Source organism: Monodon monoceros, unplaced genomic scaffold (genome assembly GCF_005190385.1).
Source record: "Monodon monoceros isolate NGI ecotype Baffin Bay Population unplaced genomic scaffold, NGI_Narwhal_1 Super_Scaffold_6, whole genome shotgun sequence".
Classification (NCBI taxonomy): domain Eukaryota; kingdom Metazoa; phylum Chordata; class Mammalia; order Artiodactyla; family Monodontidae; genus Monodon; species Monodon monoceros.
The window spans coordinates 42,370,982-42,390,420 of NW_021703783.1; the positions used below are offsets into that span (position 1 = coordinate 42,370,982).

At 47.9% G+C, this 19,439-nt stretch overlaps 2 protein-coding genes across 7 annotated transcripts; both read left to right on the forward strand.

The window, feature by feature from the left end:
- Positions 1-828: 828 nt before the first annotated feature.
- PA2G4 (proliferation-associated 2G4) lies at positions 829-8,870 on the forward strand. 4 transcript variants are annotated; one of them, XM_029206481.1, is made up of 14 exons: positions 892-1,170; positions 2,973-3,101; positions 3,363-3,468; positions 3,561-3,630; positions 3,878-3,970; positions 5,324-5,387; positions 5,632-5,710; positions 5,856-5,934; positions 6,024-6,157; positions 6,775-6,869; positions 6,995-7,122; positions 7,281-7,334; positions 7,553-7,619; positions 8,452-8,870. In XM_029206481.1, the coding sequence occupies exons 1-13, from the start codon at positions 1,083-1,085 to the stop codon at positions 7,616-7,618; spliced, it is 1,185 nt and encodes a 394-aa protein (XP_029062314.1). In that variant the 5' UTR covers positions 892-1,082; the 3' UTR covers position 7,619; positions 8,452-8,870. The 4 variants fall into 4 exon arrangements, with proteins under 4 accessions (XP_029062312.1, XP_029062314.1, XP_029062315.1 ...); XM_029206482.1 differs by having other exon boundaries at positions 8,456-8,870; XM_029206480.1 differs by having other exon boundaries at positions 8,305-8,869.
- A 3,092-nt stretch (positions 8,871-11,962) lies between these two features.
- Positions 11,963-19,357, forward strand: ZC3H10 (zinc finger CCCH-type containing 10). Of its 3 annotated transcripts, none has more exons than XM_029206457.1 (3): positions 11,963-12,033; positions 12,817-12,880; positions 14,334-19,357. In XM_029206457.1, the coding sequence occupies exon 3, from the start codon at positions 14,386-14,388 to the stop codon at positions 15,682-15,684; it is 1,299 nt and encodes a 432-aa protein (XP_029062290.1). In that variant the 5' UTR covers positions 11,963-12,033; positions 12,817-12,880; positions 14,334-14,385; the 3' UTR covers positions 15,685-19,357. The 3 variants fall into 3 exon arrangements, with proteins under 3 accessions (XP_029062290.1, XP_029062289.1, XP_029062288.1); XM_029206456.1 differs by having other exon boundaries at positions 14,331-17,300; XM_029206455.1 differs by lacking the exon at positions 11,963-12,033 and adding an exon at positions 12,221-12,368 and having other exon boundaries at positions 14,331-16,325.
- The last annotated feature ends 82 nt before the right edge of the window (positions 19,358-19,439 follow it).

The following is a 19,439-nucleotide window of genomic DNA, read 5'->3' on the forward strand; positions in this document are numbered from 1 at the left end:
TATGCTTCTTTCTCTGTCTCCTGATGGGCCTACTCGGCCCCATGTAGCTTTCTCCAGCCCTACTTTTCCTTATTCCCTTAAGACCAGCATAGGGCACAGTCCTTTTCACTTAAGGGTTTTACTAGGAATCTACAGGGCAACCAACTGGGAATAACAAAACAAGCAAAAACAACACGTTTAGGAAGTTAGAAAAAGCCCTAAGAGGTGGAATACTGAAAACGCAAATGTTTTAGAACTCTCATTCTCTTAAATCTCTGTGAACACTTCCCCTAGGTGCCATCAAAGCCTGTTGTTAAACAATAGTGCCATCTTCAGTGGGAGTCCCGTCTCTAGATTGGGAGGCTGTAAACGGATAATCCAGAAGTCTGGCTGCTCAGTTAGCCCATGCTGCACAGACTCCAGATCTCCTTCCACACCCGCTCTGCCCCTCCCCGTTCTCGCAGCACCTGAGGACAAGTGGACTGGCCCGGCCGGTCCCTCCTGCCACTCCAGGGATCCGGGGAAGGGCGTACCCGCCCTTAACGCAATCTCCCCGACTCGCCTCTGCTCGGCTCCACCCTGCCCTGCAGCCTCCAAACACATTTCCCCGCCGTAGCTCCGCCCCTTCTCTCTTAGCCCGTCCCTCTCTATTACGGGTTCTCGCTCAGCGCTCCTGGTGATTGTGGTTTTTCCGGGAGAGACCACGCTTCTACTCACGCTCTCCAACGGCTCCGCCTTCCCGCCGGAGCCTGACCCTTCCCAGCGTGCTCGGCGATTCCGGCGTGCGAGGCCCTCGGAGGGCAAGGCCCCAGGGCCTGGCTTAGGGACGCGAAAGGCAGGCTGGGAATTGTAGTTTGATAGCCCGCGAGGGGGGCTAGAGGCTGGCTGTAGGAGGGACTCGTTGTCCCAGCGTGCCCTGCGCCTCAGCCCGCGCGCTCGCAGTTTCTCGCTCTCGCCCGCCCTCCGCTCCCTAGCTTGCTCGCGCTTTTGCTCGCGCTCTCCTCGCGGATCGAAGGGACTGTGGCTACAGCCTGTGGCTGGGAAGGGCGACAGAGGCGGCGGTTCAGGAGAAACGAAGCTGCAGTGGTGGTGGTGGTGGGAAGATGTCGGGCGAGGACGAGCAGCAGGAGCAAACTATCGCCGAGGACCTGGTCGTGACCAAGTATAAGATGGGGGGCGACATTGCCAACCGTGAGTGCGGCCTCAGGGGTCCGGAGATCGAGGCTGGGAGGGAGGGGCAAGGGGGACGGTGTTGAGCTGGCCCCTGAGGGGCTGGAGCGGTGGGGTCATGCAGTGTGGGCTAGTGAGGGCCCCGCGCAGGTCTGCTGGAGGTGGCGTGGTGGGGAGGCTCCGTGTCACGCCTGGGACCTGAGAGGCTAGGCCTGGGCTGGAGTCTCTGGAGATGCGGGCGGGCGAGCGGGCGGCCGGGAGGGGCGGAGAGCTGGGCCTCCGGCCGGCTCCAGCCCTAGGCGGTTGGTAAGGAGGCGAGGCGTATCTCTTGCCCCTCACCCTTCAGTCCGGATCTCTGTCTCTGATTTTGGCAGCAACGAAGCCATCTCGAAAAGGAAGAGCCCCTCTATTTTGTAGCGGCTCTCCGCCGTCAGGAGCCTAGCCGGCACGTGTTGCCAGGTCCCCTGCGGATCGCCGGCTCCCTCCGCTGTGGTCCCTGACACCAGCTTCCCTACCACGTGCTTTGTTGTAGTTTTTCGTTCTTTACTTCAGCTCCTTCCTTGATGGGGGCCGCCTTCTACTCTTGGGCCAGCTCAGGGACCGTTGGAGGGCACCCCATAACTCTTGGAGATGTATCTCACTGTTCTCGAAGTTATTCATCACTACCTCCAATCTGCGCAGATGGCTTTAGTTAGTCGTCAAATTTGATTGTTCTCAAGGGTTTCACAACTTTAGGAGTGTTTTGAGGTCCTCCCCCCAACTAGGCAAACCTGTGAATAGTACTGTTAAAGGGGGGACTGATGTTAGAATCTCAGAATATTAGGACTGTGCTCTGACTTACTCAGTAGCTGCCTGCCACTCTGGACAGATGTCTCACTTTCTGACTTCTCTCTTTCCAATTTAAAACCCAGTTAGGGGGACAGAAAGTGCTTGTCTTTGGGCTTTTAAATGGTTTTGACAGTAAAGATAGGCATTTAGGATGCCTTTGATCCTATGGCTGAAAACCTGAGTTTTTCAGACTTCCAAAGAATCACCAAAACTTGGATCACAGAAATCAAATCTGAAGTCCAGGATGGGCCACGGAGAGGGTATCCGGTGAACAAAACAATGCTTTATAACATAATGGACATGTAGTGGTTTGAATCAGAAAAAAAATTTTTTCCCTCTTGCAGTTTATAACTTCTGAGGCACTTGTGATTCCAGATACCAGTTTGAAACTCTTTTGGGTCACATACCTGTTTGAAACCTGCTAAAAGCAGAGCTTGCTGAAGCCCAGGGACCTTAGTTTAAGTCTCCTTGACTTGTTATTTGAAGAAATAAGTCTACATAAATTGGGATTACTAACATCTAATTGGGGTGTCTGGGAAGGGAAGAAGGTAGCATTTAACAGTGCATCAGCTTAGAGTCAGCAATTGCATGTCTACCTTCCTGTTGTCCCTGACGCCTATAGATTTCCTCCAGGCTGCTTTGCATGTATGTTGGATACCTTGGTGAGAACCCCCTTAAAGTTCATAATCCTGTCCTACCACACCACAGATACCATCTTTGAAAGTCTCTCTTGCCTAAGGAGACAGATGGTGCATACCCAGTTGTCACACTATATAAGGGAGGAAAGGGAGTGTTGGCTTTTTTATTTCAGGAAAGGAAGGTAGAGATTTCGAGATTATAGGGAGGTACATTGCAAGAGACAAAACTTATTCCCTCTTTCATCCTTTGAGCAATGGCACTAGGGAATATTAGAAACTCTAAGTCCAACTTCTAGGTGTTTCTTGGATGGTAACTTAGACAACACATGCAGGACTGATACGGGGTTCTGTTCCCAGGGGTACTTCGGTCTTTGGTGGAAGCATCCTGTTCAGGTGTGTCGGTACTGAGCCTGTGTGAGAAAGGTGATGCCATGATAATGGAAGAGACAGGGAAGATTTTCAAAAAAGAAAAAGAAATGAAGAAAGGTAAAAACAATCCCCCACGAATTTCCTAAGTTTGACCCTTATTCAGTCCTGTTTGTTTTATTGTAATGATGCAACCCCTACCCCAGCACTCGTTGAGATATTTGGAAATTTGGAATGGCAAGGGGGATTCAAGCAGTTTCCCACCCAATCCAAACTGATCAAACTTAAGCAAGACCCTGAAGAAAATCCACTCATCTTTCTGAGGGGCAACAGGGCTCCAAGAGAGTGAGCAAGGCAGTAAGGCTGATTGTCTCTTTACAGGTATTGCCTTTCCCACCAGCATTTCAGTAAATAACTGTGTATGTCACTTCTCCCCTTTGAAGAGCGACCAGGACTATATTCTCAAGGAAGGTGACTTGGTAAAAATGTAAGCTTAAACTATTTTAGAGCACTTGTCTTCTTCCTAAGCATTCACAGTAGTGCCAGTTGCTAATGCTGTACTCTGCTCTTGCCTTTCAGCGACCTTGGGGTCCATGTGGATGGCTTCATCGCTAATGTGGCTCACACTTTTGTGGTTGATGTAGCTCTGGTAGGTGGACCACTTTGAACGCTGTTCAGCCAGTGGGGAGTGGGGGAGGGCGCACTGCTGCTTGCTTCTTATCCCCAGCCCCACCACCACGCAAGTTTTGAGAGAGTATTTAGAGAAATGAAAGAGGAAAGGGTGTTTTCTCTCCTGACCACTGGCTGCGTAATGGACACAAACAGATATTAACTGAAAGACCAGCTGTGTTAAAGAGCTTTCCAGGAAGGCACTCACTGCATTTCCTTATCTACAGGGGACCCAAGTAACAGGGCGGAAAGCAGATGTCATTAAGGCAGCTCACCTTTGTGCTGAAGCTGCCCTACGCCTGGTCAAACCTGGAAACCAGGTAAGCTGTTGAGTCCAACTCCAAAGCTTGTTAGAGCCAAAGATGCATTAGGCATCTACAGCTATTCTATACTGAAAGAGAAGAAGCAGGAATTAAAGAGTAATACCAAAGAGCAGTTAAATCTGAGTGCCTACCTTAGATGGTATCGTGCTAAGTGTAAGGGGATATGTGGTCCCTTTCTCATGGAGCCTATAGAGATCCTTTTTCATATTTTGGATGTGCATCTTTCCCCAAAATAATTTGAGATAGAGAGCTTACAATAAAACACAGATACCACAGTTTTAAAACTCAATTTTAAAAGCTTATAAAACAAAAATCATAATAGTACCAGTAAATTGGTGGCAAAGAGGCCAAAGCCCCTTGCAAGACAATATTAGGAAGCCCAGGGATCATAAACTGCTCATGAATTCATACAATTTAGTGTGTTAGACTATTAATGGAGATTTTTCTCTAACACTTAGATTTCAGAGACCTGTTCAATACTTAAAGCATCCTCTTTTTTTCTGTGCTCTCTTCTTTACACTTTTCATCAGTTTGTCCCCATTGTAACTTAATTGCATCATTTTTACTTAGACCTCTGTTGTAGGTTTCTTACAGTGGTACCTACTTCATAGAGCTACCATAAAGCACTTTGAACAGTACTTGGCACATAGTAAGCCCTTGTGTCAGCTATTATTATTTTGCACGTTAATTATTTTTATTATTTATATACTGTGTCTTTTAATTATTTATATTGTGTCTTTTCACTGAAAGGTACTGTTAATATAGTGGCTGTTGTCTAGCTGTGACATTAGACTTTCTGGATTCTCACCCTGTTGCCCCCCCATACTGATTTTAAATAACTTCAAGTTCAAATTTCCTCATCTGTAAAGTGGGGAAAATTAAATTGTGCCTTATTATCACATGGCTGTGAAGATTGAGATCATCCATGTAAAAAAGAGTTTCTATACCCTTTCAACAGGTTAGAATTCCAGGTATAATGGACTAAACACTATGGTCAGAAAACCTGGGTTTATACCAGGTTCTTTTGGTTAACTGGTTTAACCCTGGGCAAATCATGTAACCTTTCTGAGCCTCAGTTTCCTCCTCTAGATTGGGTTGTAGATCTGCACTATTCACCTTAGAGAATCGTTATCTAAGTAGACCATCTTCATGAAAGTGCTTTGTAAAATGGTATGCAAATGTAATTTCTAGGTTGTAGGGATGATAGGGCCTATGAAATGAAAAACCAATGAGAATCATTGCACTTGCTTGAGGATATTAGATCTCTCAGTTCTTTTATGCTTCTTGTTCTCATGGTAGACAACTTACTAGCCCGTGTATCTTATCTTTTATTTGATCTTGTACTTCTAGAACACACAAGTGACAGAAGCCTGGAACAAAGTTGCCCACTCATTTAATTGCACACCAATAGAAGGTGAGACCTCAGATAGTAGGGTTGGGGGTCTAAGTATGAGTGGTTTTGCAGAATTAAGACTTTTGCTCCCTTGAGGATCCATCTTGGCCCTGACATAATCCAAGCCAAAAACCTCAGTGCCCTGTGTTTCCATAGCCAGGCACTTTGCTCTCATTGTCTGCTCCATGATTCTACTTGGGTGGGTGGGTTGGAAACCTTTTGGGATTCTAGGTGAGTGGTACCATAGACTTTGTCCAATCTGCAGGTATGCTGTCACACCAATTGAAGCAGCATGTCATCGATGGAGAGAAAACCATTATCCAGAATCCCACAGACCAGCAGAAGTAGGTACCCTGTATCCCACCCTGTACCTTCTGTCATACCAGACTACTCATGAATTTATCCTTCCATACTCCAGGCTAATCTTATCTACTCTAAACTCCAGGAATTACTTATTGCTCTTTATGGTTCCCTTTCTGTTCCTTTTAGGAAGGACCATGAGAAAGTTGAATTTGAGGTACATGAAGTATATGCTGTGGATGTTCTCGTCAGCTCAGGAGAGGGCAAGGTGAGGAATGTTTACCAGAGCGAGCTGGGGGGGGGGTGGTGCTGAGGGTGTGTTCCAAGAGCACCAGACCAAAATGTGATCTTTTTTAGGCCAAGGATGCAGGACAGAGAACCACCATTTACAAAAGAGACCCTTCTAAGCAGTATGGCCTGAAAATGAAAACTTCTCGTGCCTTCTTCAGTGAGGTTGAAAGGCGTTTTGATGCCATGCCTTTTACTTTAAGGTACTACTGCACTTCCAAGCTCAGGGCTTGGAACCAGTCTGACCCACAGACCACACACCCAGGAGCACTCTTTTTTATTTATTTATTTACTTTAAATTTATTTTATTTATTTATTTTTGGCTGCATTGGGTCTTCCTTGCACGCATGCTTTCTCTAGTTGCGGCGAGCAGGGCCTACTCTTCGTTGCGGAGCACGGGCTGTAATCACGTGGGCTTCAGTAGTTGTGGCTCGCGGGCTCTAGAGCGCAGGCTCAGTAGTTGTGGTGCCAGGACTTAGTTGCTCCGTGGCATGTGGGAACTTCCCAGCCCAGGGCTCGAACCCGTGTCCCCTGCATTGGCAGGCGGATTCTTAACCTCTGTGCCACCAGGGAAGCCCCCAGGAGCACTCTTCCTTCCCCCACCTTTCCCTCCCTCTCTCTCCTCTCCTGCCTAGACTTGTAGCTCCAGCCTGTGTGCATGCCTTCTCCCCTCTGCCATCTCCCTCTCATAGAAGGTAGTGTAAAAAAGCAATCCTACGCATGATTTCTGCCTGAGGGTAGGAGTTATTTAAAAACATGAGCAAAATGGTAAGACATGATAAGGAGATAAGGATACCTGAATTTGTCTCTCCCTCCCCAGAGCATTTGAAGATGAGAAGAAGGCCCGCATGGGTGTGGTGGAGTGCGCCAAACATGAACTGCTACAACCATTTAATGTTCTCTATGAGAAGGAGGGTGAGTTCTAAGAAGAGAGTTGTACTTTGGAGCCCCTGATTATGGTCCCCTCCTCCCTATAGCTCACAGAAAAGAGGATGGATGACAGGGGAACATTTTATCAAAATACTTTGTTTCTCTCATAGGTGAATTTGTTGCCCAGTTTAAATTTACAGTTTTGCTTATGCCCAATGGCCCCATGCGGATAACCAGTGGTCCCTTTGAGCCTGACCTTTATAAGTCTGAGATGGAGGTCCAGGATGCAGAGCTCAAGGTTAGTGTGGGATGGAAAGGGGCGGGCACGTGGCACTTGTCTTGGGAGTGAGGAATAAGTGATGGGAAGCTCCTGAAGAGAGCTACAGTGCTGAGAGTAGCACTTGGTGTTTGCTCCACATTCCTCAAAATTTGTTTTCCTTCTTCTATATGTTCCAGGCCCTCCTCCAGAGTTCGGCAAGTCGGAAAACCCAGAAAAAGAAAAAAAAGAAGGTTCGTTACAGTCATCCCTCTCTGGCAGGGTGAACCTGATCCCTCTTTATTCCACCTTCCTGGGTCATGGTGGGTGTATAGATTTCTGTATGTCCTTATTTCTCCCCGTCTCAGCCCTGACCTAGAGAATTAGGATATTTTTGTCCTTGGTCCCCCAGACACTACCCTAAGTTGTTGGAAACTGACATGTCTTCTCCCTCTCCTTTCCATGAATGTAGGCCTCTAAGACTGCAGAGAATGCCACCAGTGGGGAAACTTTAGAAGAAAATGAAGCTGGGGACTGAGGTGGGTCCCATCCCCCCAGCTTGCCACTCCTGCCTCATCCCCTTCCCACCACACCCCAGGCTCTGTGAAATGCAGTTCGTCTTCTCCACCCAGGACCACCAGCAGAGCGGGGTCTCCCTGTCCTCGTCCCAGTCCCCCAACCCAGCCCCCTTCCAACAACAACCAGCTCCAACTGACTCTGGTCTTGGGAGGCCAGGCTTCCCAGCCATCGAAGACTACTTTAAATAGAAAAGAGAAATTGAATAAAATCAGGAGTCAAAATCCATCGTCTTCAAGCCCCTCTTTCTAGCCTTTTTCTACTATTCTCTGCTTGGTCGAGGTTTATGACCCTACAACAGAACGGGGAAGAGGCTAAAGTAGCCACCACCACTAAAAACTCAGCTGAAATTTTTTTATACCACTCCAGTGTCAGCATTTACCCATCTGTTGGGGCTTGTTCCTCTCTCTTTTCCTACTCTCCCCAAGTATTTTATCAGGGCTCAAAATAGAGGAGCTATTCTTCAGACTGTTGTTCTTCACATGTGGCAGATTCCTTTTATGATCCAGGCTGTCTAGTCAGGCCCCTCCCATTTTTAGGAGCTGGAGCCTGTGTTTACCAAGGGATTCTCATCTATCAAATGGATCCTCATTTGTAAATCTTTGTAGTCAATTTTGTTCTGCAGGACATTTTTTTCCCCCTCCACAGGCTGTAAAGAAGTAATCCATCTCAACCATGTCCATTTCTTTGGAGTCAGTGGGATTCCTCCCTTGCTCTATCTTAGAAACTTGAGTCGGAAGCTCCACTGTGGTTTTGTTCCCTGTTTGAAATATTTTGACCTCCCTTTCTTGAAAGAAAGACCTGGAACCAGAGGAGCAGACTGATTGAAGAGACAATACTCCTGGCTTTCTGAAGCTGTGGACTTGGATGAATTGCTAGGGGTTTGGAGAGAAAGTTGACGAATTTCAGTACCTCTGGCATGCTGTCCCAGGGAACTAGGGCTCCTGCTAACTTACAAGGTTTTTAAACACATTGAAAATGACATGGCGTTAAAATAAATTTGGATTTGCTCATAATCATGTGTCTTTGTTTGCTGCTCTTATTTGATGGCGGTGGGAGAGTGTGAGTTGAAGTGATCATTTGGAACCTGTTTTGTTTTGTTTTGTTTTGTTTGGCATGCAGAATCTTAGTTCCCCAACCAGGGATTGAACCCATATGGAATCTTAACCACTGGACTGCCAGGGAAGTCCCTGGAACCAGTTTTCTATAGCCATATTTTACCTTTCTAAAACAAGGAATACCTTGAGTTGGGGGGACATAAATCCTGAGTTCTCTGAAAAGAGTATGCTTTCTATGGGAGTTTGTGATTTAGTTTTCTGACGTAAAAACATAAACCTTGCTGCCGACACTGTTCAGGACATTAATGTTTACTGCAAAAAGTAAGAACACTGTATGCAAGTGATTATCTTGATTTAGGAAGCCAGGAAGAATGCGTTTAGTGTTACGCAATTTTTCAGGGCCAGCCTGAGATTGGATGGGTAATTTGTATTAGAGCTTCTTACGTATGAGGCATTGCTGACCTGAAGATACTATGCTGAGTGAAACTGAACACATCCCTTCATGAGAACTTACAGACAGTGGGCGATCAACAGGTGAGATCCCAGTGGATTTGATATAAAAATAATCCTGGGGTTTTTTGTTTTCAAACACATTACCTTCTGCTGGTGACAATACTAGAACCGCTTAGGCACTTGGAACAAGGGCCCTAAATTTAGAAACCTTGTTTTTCCAGAGCTAAAAAGTGAAATTTTATAAAGGGAAACCACTAAAAAAGGGATTATAACAAGCCGTACCGTATCTTACAGTGAATAAGGTGAAGTCTGTATGATGAAGAGTTCTCTTTCATCCTTCATAACTGTAGCCAAATCTTTGGGTGTCTTTTCCGGGTACTTCTGACCTAACCATACCGTGAGACTGGGAAGTTGTCTTGCCACCAAGTACCATTCTTGCCCTAAAGAAATGTGTAGCTCATCTTGCTTCCCCTCTGTCCATTGATTTGATCTTCACCCTATGCAGAAGGAGAATCACTTAAGTATTTTCTGAACAAGATGCATCGTGGCCAGGAATATAGTGACAATCTGCCTCAGGCATTGTAGAGAAAGACCGGACTTGGCTAGGAAAAGAGTTTATCTTCGATAGTTACAAAGTTCTCTGTAGTATAACAGCTTTCTCGACTCCTCACTTTACATCCTTTCAATGTTCTGAAATCTTAGGACCTTTGTAAGTTCCAAGATCGAATCTCCCTGCAGCAATTTAGTTCAGAAAATAAGGTAAACCAGTAAACAAACCAGGAGTTTTTGTTCAATCTGCACCTATCCATAGTAAAATGGAGGATATCGCCAGCAAACTGCAACTCCCATGAAGCAATGAGAGGGAAGGCGGAAGTAGCTGCCCTTTGCTCGTTTGCACCTCTAGGTCTCTTATTGGAAATATGTGCTCATATTTAAATAATACAGTATACTCATAATAAAACTGGGGAAAGGGGAATTTTGTAACTCAAACTCAAAATACTGTTTTCCAACAGAACTTTCCTAATTCAATCACTTCTCAGGTACCTAAGGCCGAAACCTATTGTTACTCCCCTCGGGCAGCCCCGCCCCTAGGGGCAGGGCGAGACAGCGGAAATGACGACAATGAGCGTTCCATGAAATATCCGTAGGCGGGCCGCTAGCCCTCTCTCGGCCTTAGCGCCATCTTCGGAGGTGAGTGTCTGTGCTGCTGTGTTCGGATTCCGAGTACAATCCACTAACATCTGATCTCTGCACTTACCATCGTTATAGCAAACTAACTGCAGACTTTTTTTCTTTCTCCGTAGAAACCTCCGCGCCATGAGAGCGAAGGTAAGCAATCCTTGGCAGTGATCTGAGGCTGTTAAGAATTGGCGATTGTGGGGGTAGACCTTGGCAAGGGAAGTCCGCCATCGTTCCGGGATCGCTGGGTTCTCAAGGGTGCCCAGGATATGTTGGGAGAGGAAGGATAGTTTGGGGAGAAGCAAAGGAAATGGTGGGTAAGTGCTGTGGTGAGAGAGGCTGGGAGTGCGAGAGAGGGCGGGAGTAGAAGAGCGCATGCGGGATTCGGGGTTTTACGTCTGGGATCCGGGTGGGAGTCCAAATTGTTGATGTGGTTACTCATATAATGGTCTTCATATCCCTGCCTAAACTTGTTACTAAAACTAATGATACCTTGTTTTATTCTCTGCCTCTGGTTATGATCGGTTGCCAGTGGAGGAAGAAGCGAATGCGCAGGTATGCTGAAACGTTTCCAGTACAGGAGGGGGGAAGTGGAGCGCGCCTTGCATAAAACTTGGGAGGAACATTTGGTTTAGAAATCTAAAACAACTTTAGGTGAAAAACGTTATGAGCATTGACTGGCCAAAGCCAGGAGTTGGGACACAAGACGGTAGCATCGTATTGTTCATTTTACCCGTCCCTTGTATTGTGTCTAGATGTAAAATGGGAGGGAAAGACTGAACTCGGGTTTGTGGGCAGGAGGTGTATTCTTACGTCTGGTTTTCAGGCTGAAGCGCAAAAGAAGAAAGATGAGGCAGAGGTCCAAGTAAACTTGTACACCCATGGAAGCCACAGGAGCAGAAACAAGGGAAGCCAGAGGCCAGGGACGCTGGTACAAATTGTTGGACTGCTTGCCTATTGTCTAGAATTTGTCTCAGTGGATCTGGAACATCGATGGCCATTCTGATCGCCTCGACCGCCTTTGAGAGACCCACCTTGCTCGTATCAAAACGGCCCCTTTTGGCCCTTTGCCCTGGACCTTTGACATACTGGACTAGTTCTGTTCTCAGTTGTGGCTGAATGTAACATGTAACAATAAATCATATCTTTTGCTGTCCTAGCTGAAGAAAAAAATTCGTCTTGTGTGTTATGTGGTTTTTATGGTTCCATTGGATGGGGATTCCGTGCCAGTACAGTCGACCTCTCTACCCCGTGATGTAGAAGAAGTCAAGCAAGCTCCTTAGGCTGCAAGTCGGGTGTGGGGGTTCTGGCCCTCAGAGCTGCTGGAGCATTGGGTGGCCCTTACTTCCTGGAAAGGATGTTACGTCAGGGAGAGTTTTCAAGCTGATTTCGCGGGCATAGGGGCAAAAAGTGGTTCCCCTCCTCCCTTGTCTAGGCCTGCATTACAAAGTCTCGTTTTGGGGGCTCTTGGCTGTTGGGTCAGGTTGCCATGGTGACACGCAAAGCTTGCTGGGAACTTCCTGCGGCTTGTTGCGCAAGTACTTCGCACACCATAGAGTGTGGTTCCGGGTCTGCTGGCTAGAGTGTCATTTCTTCCGCAGGAAGCGGAAGGGCGATAGGGTAGGCGGCTCTTTGTCGAAGCTAGAGGACCGGCAGGCGGCAGCAGCAACTACGGCGGCGGCGGCAGGTGAGGGAGGCGGGAGACTTAGGTGGAGGCCGCGCCCGGAGGGGAGGAGTCGGGGCCGGCCCAGCGGCTGGGCTCGGCCGGGCTACACAAGGCCCCCCAGGACCGACTTGGCTCTTCCTCACGTATCAGGGCCGAGTCCCTTTTCTGACTGACCCCGCTTCGCGAGCAAACGCCAGCTCTGTGACGTCACAGCCCTGCCCATCCCCTCTGCTTGATGTCACCTGGAGTCCCCTTCCCCGCTTCACTAAGTGCTCCCTTTAATGTCCTATTCACCTGGTCCCCGGCTGAGCTCCGGCGACACTATACAGAACCTGCCAGGCTAGAGACATGCTGCGGTAAACTCCTAGGACTTTTTTCGCAAACTCTGGGGTGTTGAGAAGCGTCACAGTCACCGCCCTCAAGTCTAATCCGCCATCCCGTTGCACTGTCAGTCGCTGCCCTTGCACGGCTCCCTGTTCGGAGTTCCTAACCCCAACCCTAGGCCGGGCTTTGATCCCACATCCTCCTTCACCTTGAGACGGGGTGCGCCTCACCCTTTGTTCACTTAGGGCTGGTTTTCCAACCCGTCCTCCTAGGCTCTCCAAATTAGTTCTGTTCCTTACTACTCTCTTCTTACTGGCAGCTTCTCCCTTTGACAGGGGAAGTTCAATTTGAATCCTAAGGAAATCTTGACGTGCCCAGAGCTCTTGCCATTTTGTCAGACTTCATTCTTATAACAACCACCCCGTAGTTCTCCATTCTTACCCCGTCTCACACCCAAGTCTCTGTTTTTCTCCTGTTCAGAACCCAGCAGTGATGTGGAGGTGGAGACCCACAGGAGCCCCGGACTTCACCTGAGCTACCTCAGGTATCAAACAATCCTGGGAAAGTTGGGTGGGGAGGAATATCAGTTATGATTATCTGCTTCTGGTGGGACTTGTAACACGGGTCAGGCTTGGATAGATGCCATTTATTTTTCAGGTCATTTCCCTTTAGTGAAAATTTGTGTCTTCTCTTTTCCCACTCTTTTTTCCTTGATTTTTTCTGTCTTTCTGAGACTACCTCCCTTTGGAGGAAGATGACCCCTCTTTTACAGATTTTCTTGCAACTCTGGCCTGTGACCTAGTCGGTTCATTTTAGGGTTCATTTTGCCTTGAAGGCAAAGTCAAGGCAATGAACCGGGTGGTTGGGGGCGGTCAAGGCCAAAGAAATTGGAAAGATTCCCTTATACTCAAGGGGAAACAATATGAAGGTTCCCTATTTGAACAGCAGGGGGAGCCTGAAAAGGCTAGGAAAGGCTTAGGAGGTCAGACACGTGGTAGCAGGGACTCCTAGTCTTGTTGGCGGTGGGGAGAGGACAGCGCTAGAACCAGGGCAGTGGACTGACGTTCATGAGCTCTTTTGGGAAAGAGGAGACTTTAAAAGCTTTTATAGAGTCTGTAAGTAAAGAGCATCTTTATAGGGCAAGGAATGGTGTGGTTTGATGTCAGTGGGATCTTCCGATGGAGGGATAGGAGGGGTATAGAATGGGGAAAGAAAGGTCACTTGTTCCTGTGAAAGTAACTCCTTCTTATTGCCTTGATCTTGCCACAAATGGTTTTGTCCTTTTGAGGTCTATAAGTAGAGATTCCAGCTGTAGAACTCTTCCCCTGAAATGGAGGGGGAGGGGGCTGACCACCCTAGAGTTGAGAATAATGGTAATATGGGAGAGAATACCAAAAAATGACAGGTTTAGGTATTGCCGTAAAGCTGGTGATACCAGTCTTTTTACTCAGGATTTCCTGAGGTCTAGAGATCTGATACTTCACAGAGTCCTCACCTGAGATCCCATGGAAGAGGGGGTCAGGGAAGTAATGTCACCAGTACTCCATTATCCACGGCCCTTAGTAGCTCAGCAGCTTATCTTAGCCACTGTTCCCAGTCTCCTCTTAGCCTAATGAGACACCAACAGCTGTTTTAATTTTGATTCCACAACTTTAATAAGGTCAGTTCAGAAGGGGAAATAAAATCCAACACTGTTCTCTCCCTGCTCCCTCCTTGGCATATCACCATTAGTGAGATGAGGTAACTTCACCCCAGCTCCTTCCCTCCGACAGCCAGGCAAGTGTGAATCATTCTGACCTAGACCAGGTGCACAGGGCCTGGGCAAGAATTCTGACAAGCCAGCCAGTCCAGGCAGAATTCTTATCCGTTAGATTCTCCATCTCCAGAGCCATTATGCCTCTGGCCTGCCTCTTGCTGGACTGCCTGCCGTACAGTCAGCAAGAGTTTGGCCCCACTGGAGGACTCCTGTTTGACACAGCTCTCCTCTTTCCTAGCAGTCACCAAGGGTGGCAAGAAAAGGAAGAAAGCCCTGAGTTGGGGGGGACCAGGATGCCTGACCGGGACAGCTATGCCAACGGCACTGGGAGCAGCGGTGGAGGCCCTGGAGGCGGTGGCAGCGAGGAGGCCAGTGGGACAGGGGCAGGCAGTGGCGGGGCCAGCTCAGATGCTATCTGTAGAGACTTCCTGAGGAATGTGTGCAAGCGAGGCAAGCGTTGCCGCTATCGCCATCCGGACATGAGTGAGGTGTCCAACTTGGGGGTGAGCAAAAACGAGTTCATCTTCTGCCATGACTTCCAGAACAAGGAGTGTAGCCGCCCAAACTGCCGATTCATCCATGGCTCCAAGGAGGATGAGGATGGCTATAAGAAGACAGGAGAACTGCCCCCTCGGCTGAGGCAGAAAGTGGCAGCCGGCCTGGGCCTTTCACCAGCTGACCTACCAAATGGGAAGGAGGAGGTCCCTATCTGCCGTGACTTTCTCAAGGGTGATTGCCAGAGAGGCGCCAAGTGCAAGTTCCGTCACTTGCAGCGGGATTTTGAGTTTGATGCCCGAGGTGGAGGAGGTGCTGGTGGTGGGGGCTCAACAGGCCCAGTTCCCCCAGGACGACGTCATGACCTCTATGATATCTACGACCTCCCTGACAGGGGCTTTGAGGACCATGAGCCAGGCCCCAAGCGCCGGCGAGGTGGATGCTGCCCCCCAGATGGCCCCCATTTTGAATCATATGAATACAGCCTGGCTCCACCCCGAGGGGTGGAGTGCAGGCTACTAGAGGAAGAGAATGCCATGCTCAGGAAGCGGGTAGAGGAGCTAAAGAAGCAGGTCAGCAACCTTCTGGCCACCAACGAGGTACTGCTGGAACAAAATGCCCAGTTCCGCAATCAGGCTAAGGTCATGACCCTGAGCTCCACTGCACCAGCAACTGAGCAGACTCTGGCCCCCACCGTGGGCACTGTCGCCACTTTTAACCATGGCATCGCCCAGACTCACACTACTCTCAGCAGCCAGGCTCTACAGCCTCGCCCCGTGTCCCAGCAAGAGCTGGTGGCCCCCGCGGGAGCTCCAGCCGCTCCCCCAGCTAATGCTGCACCGCCTGCCGCTCCACCACCCCCACCCCCACACTTGAACCCAGAGATCACGCCACTGTCGGCTGCTCTGGCTCAAACAATTGCCCAGGGAATGGCACCCCCACCTGTCTCCATGGCTCCTGTGGCTGTATCTGTGGCTCCTGTGGCTGTATCGATGGCCCAACCCTTGGCAGGAATCACAATGAGCCACACCACCACTCCCATGGTGACTTACCCCATCGCCTCCCAGAGCATGCGTATCACAGCCATGCCACACTGATGGGGCTAATGGACATTCCCCTGGTATAGCCTCCCAGGGCTGGGGTCGAGGGGCCCTTACCTACCCACTCGCCTAGCCCTCCCAGGCCCTGTCCAAAGGGCTCACTCATGAACTAGGACAAGAGACTACAGGAGTTTGCTTCTGAGCAGGGGTTGGGTTGGTGTGTTTTCTCTCACCTCCCTTTTATGAGGGTCCTCTTGTCCATCTTCCAGCCTCACAGAGGGGGCTTGCATAGGAGTGCAGACTGAAGCTAGCAGAGGAAGGACTGACTGAGGGGTTGTGTGTTCTCTGATGGGAATTTGGGGGACATCGTTGGTCTTGTCCTCTCTTCTGCACAGCTTCTGCACAGCACAGGTTCCAGCACTGGCTTTGGAAGAAAAAAATACCCTGCCCAGAGGGGAAGCCAGGAAAGATTGGGAAGTGGGTGGCCAGGAGAGAAGGCCTGATAGGAGCCTTCAGACAATTTGGGGCCTAGCTGAGTTGGACAATACAGGAACTGCTCCTGGGCCCATGGGAAGGCGGGGACCATAGTACTCCAGCCCAAAGACTAGGGGAGCATTCATTACCTTGTCTTGGCCTGGACATCCATAGGGCAGGGCCCACCACGTTCCAAAGAAATAAAAAAATATATTTTTAACAAATGGAGGCAGTGAAAACTTGCTTAGATATTCTGTGTGGAAGATGGGAGCAGTAAATAGATCTCCCGCCAAAATGAAATAAAGACCCCACTCTCACATAGTGGTAAGGATGGATGGAGGCCAGTGAAGAAGGATAGGGACCCAGAACAAGATCAGATGGGGCTTTGGGGAAGGTACGTTGTGAGGTAAAAACATTGGAGCCACCTAGTCTTGTTTAAAAATAGTCCCATCTGTTTTGGTTTCTATCTGCAGGAACTATTCCCAGGTTGCCTTAGTAACCAGGGCTCCTAGGGTCATTTGGGGGCAGGTACTAAGAAGGGTGGATGTGCTGGGAAATGGGAATGGGATATGTATCGACAGATCCTTCCCTTATTCAAACAGAGCAGGGCAGGTGGCAGTTGCTCTCTGAGTTGACAGCAGTTGATGTAACTCCTACCCCATCCCTTCCTCAGTCACCAGTGCCTTAAGCCTTCAAGGCTTAAGAGGTGCTGGGGAAAAGAGAGTTCTTCTGGGGACACAAGCCTCAGGGTTCGTCCCTTCCCCCTGCCTCCACATAGAACCACAGAGGTTTTAAATCCAATTAAGAGTAAGGCCAAGGATCTCAGTAGCCAAACCTCAGTTCCTCCTCAGCTCATGGCTGATGGAGGGGAAACAACTCAAGTGTCTACTCTATGGGACAGTGGATTTGGGGGTAGAGAGAGTGATCCTGGTTTGTTCTTTCCCCATAATATCTGCTGCTACCTCTTGCTCTCTTGTCTGGTTGATCACTCAGGTTACACCTGGGGTTGGAGATGGTAGGCTAGGTTAAGGCCAGTCATTTAAAAAAAGGGGGGGGGGCGGCGCTGCAGCACGAAAGACTAAAAATGGGCAAATACTGAAATATTGTTTGTGGATTCTAAAAACCACACATTGATAAGCCTAATGTTGATTTTCTGGCACAATTCTGGTTTATTAAAAGAGATGGTTTATGAGCATTTAGACAAATGTGATCATAGATATCAACATGAATTCATCCTAGCCAAACCCTGACAAGCTAACTTTATTATTTTTTTGCCAAGTATCTCTAAAGAGATAGATTTGGGAAACTGTAGATGTCGTATGTACTTTATTAATGTGCTCCAGCTAAAGACCACCAGGAATACACCTGCAATTGAACAAGTTGGGTTTAATGCTCATTGCAGTGATGGAGAGAGGATGCCGTTTGGAACCACGGTGTGTCTTGCAAGAGGGTGTTAGGAAGGACCCTACAGGACTTGAACTTCATTAAGTGAGTTGGGGGAAGGTTTAAGGAAGTGGAGCTTCACTCTAAATTGAGTGCTGTCAGGGAAGCAGGGAAAATTTTATAATTGCATATCTTTATCTTCTCTAGAAAAAGGGCAGACTAAAGTGAAGCTGAAGCTGCATTAGCTGGGAGAGGGGGGCGTTTGGTGTTTTGTGGTTTGCACACTGACCTTGTCTAGTGCTTAAACAAAATTGTGAAGTGATCTTGTTTTTTGCCTCACTTCATCACAGTCACTGAGTAGTTTTGTCTGATATTGGTGTTTTGTGAGATTGTGTCCAACAGTACCTGTGAGCCCAGGTCAGATCCTAATAATTCCAAAGCCTAGCTGTGTCAGGCCAGCTCCCAGATGTCAGGAACTGCTTTCCTCTTTCTCACCTGCTAAGTCATTGCAGATAAGAGAATAATTATGGGTCAGTTAACAGTAGAGTTTGATGGAATCAAAACTGAACATTTGTGCCTAGTAAATGTTGACTAGCACATTCATGTTAGAGAAATCTCTAGTCTCTAGTGATATACCCAAGGGCTATGGTTTTTTTTTTTAATTGTATAAAAATATGAAAAGCCCAGTTACCAACAGTAACACAAGGAAACACTAAGTAATATGGAAAGTGTCTGTAACTTGTATTGACTAAATTAATCCAAAGGGTCAATTTGGACTGACTGACCTCCCCTCTAAAAATTGCTTGAGCCTATCTGAGAAACAAATGCAGAGATCTATATTAGCAATAATTCATGTGAGAACAACATGGGACTTCCAATTGGCTGCAAAAAATTAAAATCTTATTCTTCATAATATGTCAGTTAATAAATATCAAGAGGCTGCTATGTTCTAGGTACTTTTCTAGAAACTCCGTAAGGGTAAAAGAACCATAGTTGTGCATTGTAAATATAGTAGTTCTACCACGTCTATCTGAGTGGAACCAGTTCTAAAGTATTGTGTGTTCTTCTAAATAGTTTTTGCAGAGGGCCATTGGCAAACCAGTGGGGTATCTGAAAAAAACTGGCAAGAGAAGACTGAGGGTTGACCCAATAGATGTCTTCAGATATATGAAGGGCTACCTTATGGAGAAAAAGGTCCTGTGTTGCTGCATAGGAAAATAGCAGAGAGTTCTAGAAAAATTGCTAACATGTGAGTACTTAATATAAACCAAGGTACTGTGTTAGGCACTTTACATGCAATATTTCACTGACACAATGGGCATTATTATTATACTTGTTTTGCAGAGGAGAAAGACTTAAAGAGGGTAATCAACCCAAGTCTCCACAACTCGTAAGGAATGGAACTAGGAATCTCTTCAGGCAGTCTGACTCCAGACTTGGCATAAGAAAGTTCTAATGATAGAGAGCCATCCAGCAATGGGACCACTACTTTCCAGTAACTTACAAGGAATAATACAGAGGAAGTTTCCTCAAATCCCGTTGCCCCTTCCATCTTGGAGAGTAGGCTGGGACCAGATTACCACATCCAACCCTGGGAGGCAGCTGTAGTTCACATATAAATGCAGATTGCAAAACCAGGAAGTCTAAGTGCTCTCCTCGCTTAGACACTTCCTCTAACAAATGGCCATCCTTTTTCGTGTTACCCACTTACTGCTTATCACCACCAGGTGGCACCTGGGCAGCAGAATTGTCAATGGGCGGGGACCCATCTTGTTTACTTGTTCCGGTGCCTTGCAGCTGCTGATTCTGTGGCTCCTGGGCCCCAGCTGGGAAGAGACCTTCCTGGGGATGAGCTTTTGTCCTCCATACACCGTCTTCAGTAGGAGGATCTGATGATCTAGATAGGATGAGAAAGGGGAAAAGTTTGAAAAGGAACTTCCATAGGTCACCCTCTT